Source organism: Gorilla gorilla, chromosome 7 (assembly GCF_029281585.2).
Source record: "Gorilla gorilla gorilla isolate KB3781 chromosome 7, NHGRI_mGorGor1-v2.1_pri, whole genome shotgun sequence".
Taxonomy (NCBI): domain Eukaryota; kingdom Metazoa; phylum Chordata; class Mammalia; order Primates; family Hominidae; genus Gorilla; species Gorilla gorilla.
This window is the reverse complement of record NC_073231.2, coordinates 35,328,189-35,342,228: the sequence shown is the minus strand read 5'-3', so window position 1 is coordinate 35,342,228 and position 14,040 is coordinate 35,328,189. Positions and strand designations below refer to the sequence as shown.

Below are 14,040 nucleotides of genomic sequence, written 5' to 3'. Positions count from 1 at the left end.
GAAGATTTTAATAGCTACCTTGTTGAACCATGATACTAAAATCTGACCCAAGGCCAGCCACATCACTGGAGCTCAATTCACATGGTTTGATTTTCCCTCAATATAAACTTGCTAACTAGTATATTTAATTTCTTTTTGGTTTGTTCTGTTTTAATATCTGCTCCAACCAAACTCTGTGAGATAAGCTAACAAAAGATACTATTTTTGAGATGCCTCTCAATTTGCTATCTATAAGCAAGATTAATGAGTAATGAAATTGAACTAGACAACCTACCAAAAGAATAACAATTTCTAACACAGTTTACTCACAAAACTGTGAAATCCTGGGCTCAGAACGCACCATTGCCTCGCTACTACCAAGAAAACTTAAACATAAGCCAACTTTATGCGTTCAAAATTAATATAACAGGCTAGAGAACCCAGAAACAGACCCACACAAATACACCCACATGACTTTCAACAAAGTGGCAAACGCAATTTAACAGGGGAAGGACAGCCTATTCAACAAAGGATCTGCTGCAATTTAATCTATTGGGAAAACAACGAACCTTGACTTAAACCTCACACCTTATACAAAATTTAACTCAAAATGGATCACAGACCTAAAACATAAAACTGTAACAATTTTAGGAAAGAACCACAGGAGAAAATCTTCAGGATCTAGGGCTAGATGAAGAGCACAATCCATAAAAGAAAAAATGATAAACTGGATTTCACTAAAATGTTAAATATTTACTCTGTGAAAGACACGGTAAAAAAAATGAAAAGACAAGCTACAAAGTGAAAAATATTTGAAACCACGTATCTGACCAAGGACTCATATCTACAATGTATTTTTTAAACTCTTAAAACTCAACAGAAAAAACCAAGCACTCCAATTATGTAAGAAATTTCACCAGAGGCAAATTAGTATATGAAAAGACGTTCAACATCATTAGCCATGAGAGAAATGCAAATTAAAAGTGAGATACCACTCGACACCTATCGAAATGGCTAAAATAAAAAACAGTTGCAACAACAAACGGTGGCAAGGATAACTAGATCATTCACACACTGCTGACAGGAATGTAAAATGCTACAGCCACTTTGGAAAACAGGTTGACAATTCCTTAAAAACTAAAAATACACTCCTGGACATTTATCCCAGAGAAATGAAAACTTTTATATTTTCAGGTTGTTTAACCATTCACCCATTAAAGAATCTCTGAAGGCCGTGCGCAGTGGCTCACGCCTGTAATCCCAGCACTTTGGGAGGCCGAGGCAGGTGGATCACGAGGTCAGGAGATCGAGACCATCCTGGCTAACACGGTGAAACGCTGCCTCTACTAAAAATGCAAAAAATTAGCCGGGCACGGTGGCGGGCGCCTGTAGTCTCAGCTACTCGGGAGGCTGAGGCAGGAGAATGGCGTGAACCCAGGAGGCGGAGCTTGCAGTGAGCCGAGATCGCGCCACTGCATTCCAGCCAGGGTGACAGAACCAGACTGTCTCAAAAAAAGAAAAATAAATAAAAAAAAAAAGAACCTTTGAGATATGAACAAATGTTCATAGCATCTTTATTCATAATAGTCAAAAACTGGAAAACAACCCAAAAGTTCTTCAACAGGTGATCAGTTAAACTGTGGTACAACCATACTATGGAATACTCTGTAATAATAAAAAGGAACAGACTACCGAAAAATAGTCATGTGGTACTTAACGGCATTTCTGTCAATGACAGAGCACATGTGGAACAGTGGTCCCATAAGATTATAATGGAGCTGAAAAATTCCTATCACCAAGTGATGTCATAGCCAGCATAATGTCTTAGCACAAGGCACTGCTCACGTTTGTGGTGATGCTGCTGTCAATAAACCTACTGCACTACCAGGCATTAAAAAGTATAGCACATACAATTATATACAGTATATAACTTGATGAATAATAAACAAGTATGTTACTGGTTTACGTATTTACCTATACCCTTTTCCATTATTTTAGAGTATACTCCTTCTACGTATTCATTTTTTAAAGTTAACTGTAAAACAGCCTCAGGCAGGTCCTTCAGGAGGTATCTAGGAGAAGGCATTGTTATCACAGATGACAGCTCCATGAGTGTTACTGCCCCTAAAGAACTTCCAGTGGGATAAGACGTGGAGGTGGAAGACAGGAACATTGATGATCCTGACCCTGTGATATGTGTGTATTTTAGTTTTTAACAAAAAAGTTTAAAAAATAAAAATAATAAAATTTTAAAATAAAGCCTTATGGAATGCATTAATCAAGGAAGAAAAAATTTTTGTACAGCTGTACAATGTGTTCATGTTTTAATCTAAGAATTATTACAAGAGTCCAAAGTCAAAAAATGTTTTAGGTTTATGAATTAAAGTTACAGTAAACTGAGATTAATTTATTATTGAAGAAAGAAAATTTTTAAAGAAAATTTTAAAAATTTAGTGTAGCCTAAGTGTACAATATGTATAAAGTCTACAGTAGTGTACAGTAATGTCCTAGGCCTTTACATTCACTCGCCACTCCCTCACTCACTCAGAGCAACTCCAGTCCTACAAGCTTCATTCACAGGAAGCACCCTATACAGGTATACAATCTTTTATCTTTTATACTGTATTTTTACTGTGCCTTTTCTACATTGGATAAGTTTAGATACACAAATACTTACCATTGTATTACAATTGCCTGCAATATTCATTACAGTAACATCTGTACAGGTTTACAGCCTAGGAGCAATAGGCTCTATCATATAGCCTAGGTGTGCAGTAAGCTTTATCATGTAGGTTTGTGTAAGTCCATGTTCAGACAATCACAAAATGTCCTAAGAACACATTTCTCAGAACATATCCCTGTTGTTAAGCAACACAGGACCACAAACAACTTGGGTAGATCTCAAGGTAGTTATGTTGAGTGAAAAAAACTAATTCCAAAAGGTGACAAATTGCATGATTCCATGTATATAACATTCTTGAAATAATATTTTAGAGATAGAGACCAGATTTGTGGTTGCCAGTGGCTAGGGGTGGGAAGAACAGCTCCAGGGAGCTTTGTGGTAAGGGAACATTTGGCATCCTGACTGCAGTGGTAGTTACACAAATGTACATGAGATTAAACTGTATAGAACAATACACACGCCATACAAAAGAGTACTTACAAAACTAGAGAAATAGGAATAAACTCTAGATACTGTACAAATGTCATATCCCTAGTTTTGATATTGTACTATAGTCACACAAGATGTTACTGTTCAGGAAACTGGATGAAAGGTACATAGGACCTCTATATAGGTTTTTTTTTTACAACTTCTTGTGAATCTACAATTTTCAAAATAAAAAATAAAACAGTGCTATTATTGTGGGTTTTTAAACCATTCATGTAAATATGCCAATCACGTAGAATATTCATGTAAAAATTCGCTTTTTTTTTTTTTTTTTTTGAGACAGAGTTTCGCTCTTGTTGCCCAGGCTGGAGTGGAATGGCACAATCTCGGCTCACTGCAACCTCCACCTCCCGAGTTCAAGCAATTCCCCTGCCTCAGCCTCCCGAGTAGCTGGGATTACAGGCACCTGCCATCACGCCCAGCTAATTGTTGTATTTTTTAGTAGAGACAGGGTTTCACCATGTTGACCAGGCTGGTCTCGAACTCCTGACCTCAGGTGATCCACCCACCTCGGCCTCCCAAAGTGCTGGGATTACAGGCGTGAGCCACCATGCCCGGCCAAAATTTGCTATTTTTTATAATTAGGGAAGAAAGGGAAATTCTAATACCAAAAGCTTTAATAAAATTTCTATAGAATAGCTCAAACTTTAGGTTTTCAATGTGATACAAGAAGGGGTAACCGGGATTTCACAGCATCCTAGAGTAAAAGGACATATGGATGAAAGATCACTGAGAAGACATTCGGACAAATATGGCCCACAGCCTGTTTTGTTATGGCCCACCAGTGAAAAATGTAACTCTTTATATTTTTAAAGGGTTACTAAAAGAAAAAACAGAGAGAGGAATATGTGATACAGACTACATGTGGCCTATAAAGCTTGAAATATTTATTATCTGGTCCTTTCAGAAAAGGTTTGTCAAGCCTTGTTCTATTATATTCCTCAATAGATTATATACCAACTTTAGCATTTTTTTAAAAAATAGTTCTCTTTTTACATTATCCATTTGCTCCTTTATAGTGAAGTCTTCAGCTTCTTTACCACTCCCCAATCCTGAACGCTCTCCTTATTAAGAATGTAATTTCGGGACATCAGACTTGGCAAAGCTTACCATTGGCAGTGCTGTCTTTAGGGAGCCCAACTTCCTGAATGAATTCCTAAAATCATGCCCCCACTCAGAAATACAGTGGGCCTCATCCACAGCAATGAGCGTGATACCTGTAAAAAAGAAAAACACATAAAGGAAAAGATAAAGCTCGAAAGGAAAAAATAAACTCATCTACATCTCCAAAGGAGAATAAATAACCAAATCAAAGTATTTGGTTCCTATAAAAACAGAAGCATAAATATCATCATATTAACACCAAAAATCATTATTGGAAATAGGGAGAGGGGAGATATATGAATAAAAGGCTTAAGAATTTTAAAAGGAAATATTTATGTATTAATCCAAACAAGACATTTATTGGATCTCAGCTTTCATCACTATTCCTTGGAGAGATGAATTGCTTACTGTGACTTTGCCTCCAAAACTATCCACCTGCATTTCTCCTTGGTAATACCTTCAATTTTATCTCATGCATTAGCTATTAAAAGAGATAAAAAGAATCAGCAAATTTCTACTGAAATTAACTGCATCGCCATCCATGATTGATCACATATCATATTGCAAAGAGTCCTCTGAAATGCCAGTATTAGAGCACAGGAGGACAGCCACATTTTCTAATGTAAAATGGTATGGGAGGAGCTAAATCACATGATGCACAAAGTAGTAAGAAGAAATGTTATTTGTTCTTTCTTCCTGTAGTAGCCTCTCTACTCTGCCCCCATACCAGACACAAACATTGAAACGGAATCAACAGTGTGTTGTAATGCATGTCAGAAAAGGATTTTATTGTAAAATCATCCGTGACAATGTCTTCAGATTTTTCACAGTAGTAACAGTAGTGCTTTCGTCCTCAATTAACAAATTGATACTTAAGAATAATTTTTTCCCTCAATGAGTATGATCATTCTTTGATACTTCTCTGAGCATTAATAATGTTCGGACACTAGGAGGCGGATGATTAAAAAGCTCTAAAGTCAGACTGCCCAGATGCAGAACCTGGCTCCACCATCTGCCATGTGTATTACCTTAAGCAAGTTACTTAAGCTTTCCAAGTCTCAGTCCTCTCACAAGTAAAATGTGGATAATAATGGTACCTAACATTTTCTAGATGCTCTAAAAATTAAATTATATCATTCACATAAAATGCTAAAATAGGGCCTGGCATACACACAGAAAAATGCTACTACTCCTATTATGGTTAATAAATATCTATTATTATCCAAACACTTTTCTAGGAATAAAAAGACTAATAAAATACAATCCATGACCTGAGGAGTTCACAATTCTAAAAGAGGAGACAGACATGCAAATAAACAATTACAATTCACTGACATTACAAGCTACAACAGTCCTAAGAGAGTGTGGAGGAGAAAGAAAGACAAAAACAAAACAAAACAAAAAAAAAAACCTACTAAACATGGGGGCAAAGTCAGTTATTTGTATCAAAATTCTCTGGGTACTACTGAGTGGCTGGAAAAAATTCAATATTATCACTGCTTTGCCTTTTGAAACTAAACCTGAGTGAGTGATTTTTCCTTCCTTCCTTCCTTCCTTCCTTCCTTCCTTCCTTCCTTTTCTTAGGCTAAAGTGCAGTGGCGCAATCTCGGCTCACTGCAAGCTCTGCCTCCCGGGTTCATGTCATTCTCCTGCCTTACCCTCCCCAGTAGCTGGGACTACAGGCACCCACCACCACGCCTGGCTAATTTTTTCTTTTTGTATTTTTAGTAGAGACAGGGTTTCACCAAGTTTGCCAGGATGGTCTCGATCTCCTGACCTCATGATCCACCCGCCTCGGCCTCCCAAAGTGCTGGGATTACAGGTGTGAGCCACCGCTCCCAGCCCCTTCCTTCCTTTCTCCCTTCCTTCCTTCTCTGTCCCTCTCTTTCTTTCTTTCTTTCTTTCATAACTAGCACTATAACAGGTACCATGCTCAGCTCATTTTTTTTTTCAGAGATGGGGTCTCACTGTGTTGCCCAGGCTGGTCTCGAACTCCTGGGTTCAAGCAATACTCCTACTTCAGCCCAGATTTTAAATTAAATAGGTTAAAACAGAATGATGGTCTCTTTTATTTTAAAACTTTCCTTTTTTTAAAAGCTTTAGTTACAGGTTTGACAAACTAGCTTTTAATGGAGCTAAACCTTATCCCTGGAAATCAGTTTAGACAAGCTTTTGCCAACATTCACTTAAGTTAAAAGTCTGGTTGGTAAGGAGCCTCCCTATAAAACTATGTTTGCTGTTTCTGTTAAAAATCCAGACTACTTATGTAATTTAACATTTACCTAAAAATGAGGAATCTGATTAGCTAAATGTCAGACTGCTGTACAAATAACATCCTGCGTATATTCATTTTTGCAAGCATTGTACAATTTCCCGCAACAAAAGGCAAAGGAAAATATTTCAAAAATAATTTTTATTTCATTTATCCCTTTTTATTCAACACTGAGTCAACCAGAGAACATTTTCATCCATCATAAGCAAAGTACGCTGCTCTAATAATTGCAGTGTCCATAATTCATCCATTACAAAAAAACAAAAATAGAGAGTTCTAACTACTTGTCAGAAGTATTAAGTATTTGCTTAAATACTTACGCTTATTATTCATTTAACACTATCACAGAAACAAAGCAAATAGTAAAAACGTAGCCAAACCACTATGGACATAGACCCCAGCTTTTGCAATACAACCATGAAATTTATATATAGGGCAGTTATTCTTAATCCAAAGTGAAATATTCACAATAACTTCATACAACCTAATAGGAAATATATCAAATTCATTGTCCATTAAAGGCAAAAAATACAGTATGTCAATAAGGGAGTTTAAGAGCTCATAAATGTACTCGTTGCTAATATATTTAATGAAATGTTAATTGCTGCCCTCATTCTTTTGTTGGTTTTAACACATACTAAAAAAGATACAAGTTTGTTTTCATTACATTGTTGGAAAAATTATCAAATGCTTTCCTACAGTTATATGAAAGTAACCATTAAATGAGACATTGCAATTCGAAAACCTAACCTATCTGGAATTATTTGAATACATAATTATACAAAAAGATCATATGATATTGAAAAATTAAATTTGGTTAGGCCAACTGAAGGTGTGAAATAGGGGCATTTGCAATAGAAGCCATGATTGCAATTCTTGGATAGTTGAGCCTAACCACCAAGAAGAAAAAAAAATTTTTTTTGAGGCATTGTCTCGCTCTGTTGCCCAGGATGGAGTGCAGTAGCATCATCTTGGCTCACCGCAGCCTTCATCTCCCAGGCTCAAACAATCCTCCTACCTCAGCCTCCCAAGTAGCTTGGACTACGGGCATGCACCACCAGGCTCGGCCAATTTTTTAAAAAATTATTTGTAGAGACGAGGTCTCACTATACTGAGGCTTAAAATATTTTTAAGTACAAAAAAAGTGCTATCAGCTTTTGACTAATTCTATATTTACACGTTCTAGGAAATAAACTCTGACTTATCTAAGTTTTTGGTTTTTGTAATAAATCATACTCACTAGTGGCAACTAATCAAAGGTACTGTGGTTTCCAACCCGGGCTATATATCAGAATCACCTGTGAGAAGCCACCAATGCCAGGTGCCAACCCAGGCCTGTTAAATCAGAATTTTCGAAGTTGGGTGTTGGTTACCTACATTTTTTTTAAAGTTTGAAAAGTGATTCTTATGAACAAAGAGGGTACAAAACCACTACATTGACTTAATTTAGATACAGAACATGAAAAACAAGTAAATTAAAATTTCACAGAACCTAGGATTCAACATTCATTCAACAATATGTTTAAGTGCCTATATGCCAAGCACTGCACTGGGGAAACATAAATTTTAAAAAGTGATATTTTTCCCTTGAAAAGTTTATAGCCTAGCAGAAGAAAACAGATATATAAGATTATATATCTTATATAAGATTATAGAGTATCATGGGATAAGATAGGTGAAACACGAAGTTAGAGAGTCAGAGATTTCCTGGAGGAAGTAATGTTTGAAATAAACTTTAACAGAAGTGAAATCCAGTGTCCATCCATAGGTTTAACTTTAAATATTAACTCAGTAAGTATTTACAGAGATCTTTCTTTATCACTTACCAATATCAGCCTCAAGTTGCTGGAGCAGGCCCATGTTACCTGAACAGTATTCTGGAGTTACGTATACAATCCGGTATTTACCTCTGTAAAAACAAACAAAACAAAAAAGAAAAACAAAACAGGAAGGGAAACATATTAACAATAAAGAAAACAATCATCTCAAGGAATTACAACTTAAAATCAAGATACCTTATGAATGTTTAAATAATACTTTATGTCACGAAAATCTAAAAGAATGCTATATATATGCAGAGAATGCTTATCTCTTCAGAGAGAAAAATGAGGAAGACTCACTAAAGACTACAGATAAAAAGAAAGACCTATTGTATTTTCCAAACCCAATTCCAGTCTCTTCCTAAGGGCTGGCTAATTTCTTTTGAGTGGGATCTATGAGACATTCCTTTATCCTTAATATAAATTTCAATATGCACTCATGCTAGCTTGAGTTAATTTCTATTCTGGGTAGACAGAATCCTAATTAAGACAATGTTTGTAATAAGGCTAGGTCTGGGGCAAAATATTTACAGAGTCTGCTCTCCATTCTATGAAATGAAAACCTAGATCAAGTCAAATGTAATGAAACTTAATTTTCTATATGGAAAGACTTTAAAAGCATTCACCTGTCCATTCAACAGATAAGTTTAAGTGTCTATTGTGTGCTAGGCATTGTGCTTTCACAAGGAATCAAATAGGAACAAAACAGATATGCCTTTACCTTTATGAAATTAATATTGTATTCTAATTAACATAGGAAATGGTATAAAGAATAAGCTCTGATGTCAAACAGCCCAGTTCTACTTCTTACAAGGTAAGTGATGTTAGCCAAGTTACTTTAGTATGCCTAGTTTCTTCGGTATAAAATGGCAACAATAACTATCAAGACAGCTAATTGTTTCGATATCTAGATTCAAGGTAAACTCAATCAAAATCCCAGCAGGCATATGGGTTGAAAAGGTAATGCTGACATGCTCACAGAAATACAAAGGACATAGAATAGCCAGAACAACTTTGAAAGAAAAGAGCAAAGCAAGAGGCCTTGCGCTACCTGATTTCCAGGTTTATTATAAACCTACAGTAATCAAGACACCAATCAAGACAGACAAATAGATCCACAGAACACAGAATAGAGAGTGCAGCAATAGACCCACATATATGTAGTCAATTTATTTTTGACAAAGGTACAGAGTCAATTCAGTGTAAAAGCATAGTCTTTTTAAAAAATGGAGCTGGAACAATATGTGAAAAATACATAAACTGTAATCAATACCTCATATAATAGACAACATTTACTAAAAATGAATCATAAATCTAAATGTAAAACTTAAAACTATATAACTTTTAGGAGAAAACATAAAAGCAAATCTTTGTGACCTTGGGTCAAAACACTAAAAGCAAAATCCCTAAAAGAACAAATCGACAAACTGGACTTTATCAAAATGAAAAACTGCTGCTCTTCAAAAGAACTGTGTGGAAAGTATGAAAAGTCATAAACTAGGAGAAAATGTTTGCAAAGCATATATCAAATAAATAATTTATATTCAGAATATAGAAATGACTATCAAAACTCACTAAGTAAAAAATAGGCAAAAGATTTGAACAGATACTTCCTCAAAGAAGATATACAGATGGCCAATAAGTGTATGAAAAATGCTCAATATAATTAGTCATTAGGGAAAAGCAAACTAAAAATACAATGAGATACTATTAGAATGGCTTAAGTTAAAGATCAGCCAGACTAAGTGATAGCAAGGATGGGGAGGAACTGGACCTCTCATACACTGCTGGTGGGAATATCCCATGATACAATCACTCTCAAAAGCTTCATAGTTTCTTGAAAAATTAGCATATAGCCCAGCAATTCCACTCTTAGGCATAGATGCAAAAGCGTTAAAAATGTTACGTTCATAAAAAAATTGGTACACAAATGTTCACAGTGTCATTATTCATAACAGCCAAAAAGGAAACAACCCAAATGTCCATCACTGATGAATGAATTTTAAAAATGTGTATGCCCACACTATGGAATATTATTCAGTCATAAAAAAAGACCGAATGAAGTACTGATATCACTATGCTAAGTGGAAGATGCCAGACACAAAAGGCCATATACTGTATAAGTTAATTTATAGAAACATCCAGAATAGGCAAATCATAGAGACAGAAAGTAGATTAGTGGTTGGAAGTGGGCAGAACAGAGATAATAGGCCGGGCAGAGTGGCTCACGCCTGTAATTCCAGCATTTTGGAAGGCTGAGGTGGGACAATTACTTGAGCCCAGGAGTTTGAGAGCAACCTGGGCAACATAGCAAAATCTCATCTCCACTAAAAATAAAACAAATTAGCCAGGTATGGTAACATATGCCTACAGTCCCAGCTACTCAGGAGACTGAGGTGGGAGGATCGATTGAGCCCAGGAAATCAAGGCTGCAGTGAACCAAGATCATGCAAGTGCACTCCAGCCCGGGAGACAGAGGGAGACCCTGACTCAAAAAAAAAAAAAAAAAAGAAAGAAAAGAAAAGGGAAAATAGGGAATGACTCCTTAATGGGTACGGAATTTCTTTTGGGAGTTAGGAAAATGTTCTGGAATTAATTATGATGGTTATATATTATTACTATACCAAAACCCACTGGACCTTAGTAATGATTAAAATGGTAAAAGTTATGTTCTGTGAATTTTATCTCAATTAGAAAAAAGAAAGTTAAACATATATGCATCACATGTTCCAGTCATTCCGCTCCTTCATATATAATAAAATGAAAACATATGTCCATACAAAGACTTATATACGAATGTTCATAGCAGTTTTATTTGTAATAACCCAAAACTGGAAACGATCCAAATGTCTATCAGGTGAATGGATAAACAACTTGTTGGATATCCATAAAATGTAATCCACTTAACAATAAGAGGAATGAACTATTAATCACTGTAATAACATGAATGAATCTCAAAATAATTATACTGCATTATTTAAATCAGACAAAAAAGAGCACATAAAATATGATTGACTCCATGTATATAAGTTTAGAAAATGCAAACTAGTCTACAGTAACAGGAAGGAGCTCAGCAGTTACCCGGTGACTGGGGTTAAAACAAAAAGGTAAACTTTGTGGGTGATGAATATGTTCATTATCTGGATTGTGATGATGGTTTCATGAGTGCATACCTGTCAAAACTTATCAAATTATACATTCTCAGCATATAAAATTTATTGTAAGTCAATTACACCTCAATAAAGGTGATTTAAAATGCTTAGAAAAAAAGAAAACATGTTCACAAAAAAGATTTTTATAAGGATGTGTATAGCAGCTTTATTAGTAACAGTCCAAAACCAGAAAAATAGCCTAGGTGTCTATCAATAAGAAAATGTAAAAACAAACTGTGCTATATTCAATGAAATACAATAAAATAATAATCAGATATTAAAACAACAACAACAACAACAACTGCATCAGGTGCGGTGGTGGTTCATGCCTGTAATCCTGGCACTTTGGAAAGCCAAGGCAGGAGGATCGCCTTCTAATTTTATCTCAGAAAAAAGAAAGTTAAACATATATCCACCACATGATCCAGTCATCCTACTCCTTGACATGTATCAATAAAATGAAACCATATGTCCATACAAAGACTTATATGTGTCTCAGCTTTATTTGTAATAATCCAAAACTGGAAACAATCCTGACGCCAGGAGTTCAAGACCAGCCTGGGCAACCAAGCAAGATCCTGTCTCTACAAAAAATTTAATAATTAGCCAGGCATGGTGGAACACACCTGCAGCCTAGCCTACTTGAGAGGCAGGAGGATAGCTTGAGCCCAGTAGTTAGAGGCTGCAGTAAGCTATGATTGCGCCACTGTACTCTAGCCTGGGTGACAGAAGGAGACCCTGACTCTGAAAAAACAAAAACAAAACAAAACAAAACAAAAAACTACTGATACATGCAACAGCATGAAAGAATCTCAGAAACATTACACCAAATGAAAGAAGTCTTACACAAAAGAGTTAATATTGTGTGACTGCATTTATATGGCATTCTACCAAACTATGGTAGAGAAAATCGGAGCAGTGGCTTGCCTAGGATGGAGGATGGAAGGACAGACTGGGGAGGGACATGAAGAAACTTTCTAGAGTGTCAGTGATATTCTGTATCTTGTTAGAGGTTTGGTTTACATCTTTGTATGCATTTATCAAAACTCAGTAAATATATGTGTATCTCGTGTGTATGTATATACTAATATACACGTAAAGAAAGCAACAGCTTAATGGGCAGGGGTGTTCTTTTGGGAGTGATGAAAATGTTCCGAATTAGAACATGCATATATATGCATATATATTAATATATGTGTGTGTATGTATATATAAGTATACATATGTTTGTGTGTGTGTACATATACACACACACACATGCACACGCACACAAAATGGGTGTGTGTATGTGTATCTGAGATGACATTCTCCTTAGGAACTACATCACGATAGAATTGGTTGGGCAAGAGACCTAGAATCCAGTCCCTGCTCAGCCAGTCATTGTGTGATTTTGGGCAAATTACTTGTCTCTGAGCCTCAGTTTTCTCATCTATAAAATGAGGCAAATCTTTATATTCTCCAACTTCTCTTCCAAAACCAAAATTTTTATAATTCTATGAGTACAATGCTAATCTTATAGCCCAAGAACTGAGAATAACAGATTTCTTCAAGTTTGAAGGATTTAAAAAGTAACAGTCCTGCAAAGGTACAAAAGAAAGTGCATTTTAAAATCATGGACTTTTTTTTCATGCATTTAGTAAAATTTGTTTGTGTACAAAATTCTCTCATATACCACAGACATCTGACCACATGATTAGAAATCACATAAATTACTCACAACTTCCTCAGCAACATGTAATTCACCCACGTAACAAACTTGCATATGCACCCCCATAAATCCAAAATAAAAGTTGGGGGAAAAAAATTACTCACAATTTAATATCTGTTAGAACATTTTCTGACTGTGCTGATCCAAGGAAGCAAGCTGGGATGTTGGACATTCTATAAGAAGAAAAACAAATATTCTGGCACCACGTACACATTACACATATCATTCCTAAGTGAGAAAGAATAAAGAAATATAATAATTTATATTCCTGTTCTTTGCAATTTTCTTTTTTGTCACTTACTAACTTGATAAGCAAATTCCTTCAAGGGTCTTATCAGAATGCAAGTTTTTAAGGTGGGTCTTTGAAAGAGACTGCAAGCTCAGGGCAGCAGGGGATGACGGAGAGTAAAGGAATAGGTTGCTAGAACCCATCCCTTCTAACTGTATGTTTGTACTCATTAACCAGCAGTAGGGTAACTATAGTTAACAACAACACTGTATATTTCAAAAAAACTCAAAGAAAAGATTAGAAATGTTCCCAGCACAAAGAAATGATAAATGTTCAAGTTGATGAACAAATGCCCTGATTTGATCAAGTGTCTTTGATATGAGTGTATCAAAATACTACAGTACCCCATGAATATGTAAAGATATTATGTATCAATTTAAAAAACAGATTGCAAGCTCAGGTTGAAGAAGCTGAAAAGTTTTTCATAGATAAAAAATATACTTCCATGTATACACTTCTTATCAAGCTAAAAAGCAAGGGTAACAAAAAGAGAAAAGAATTTTGAGATATTCAATGTAAACCAGCATAAAGTAATAATGTTTTTTAA

The 14,040-nt window shown here is 35.6% G+C and overlaps 1 protein-coding gene across 4 annotated transcripts in view; it reads right to left on the bottom strand.

The window, feature by feature from the left end:
• WRN (WRN RecQ like helicase) overlaps positions 1 to 14,040 on the bottom strand; it is a 140,591-nt gene that overhangs the window by 68,850 nt on the left and 57,701 nt on the right. For all 4 annotated transcript variants that reach the window (XR_008667714.2, XM_031013995.3, XM_055348365.2 and 1 more), the window contains 3 exons: positions 13,309 to 13,377; positions 8,351 to 8,433; positions 4,259 to 4,365 (listed from right to left, as the gene is read on the bottom strand). Coding sequence is in view for 3 of the 4 variants with exons in the window: in XM_031013995.3 (XP_030869855.3) it covers positions 4,259 to 4,365; positions 8,351 to 8,433; positions 13,309 to 13,377 (259 nt within the window). In the remaining variant the exon portion in view is untranslated. The remainder of the gene's footprint in view (positions 1 to 4,258; positions 4,366 to 8,350; positions 8,434 to 13,308; positions 13,378 to 14,040) is intronic.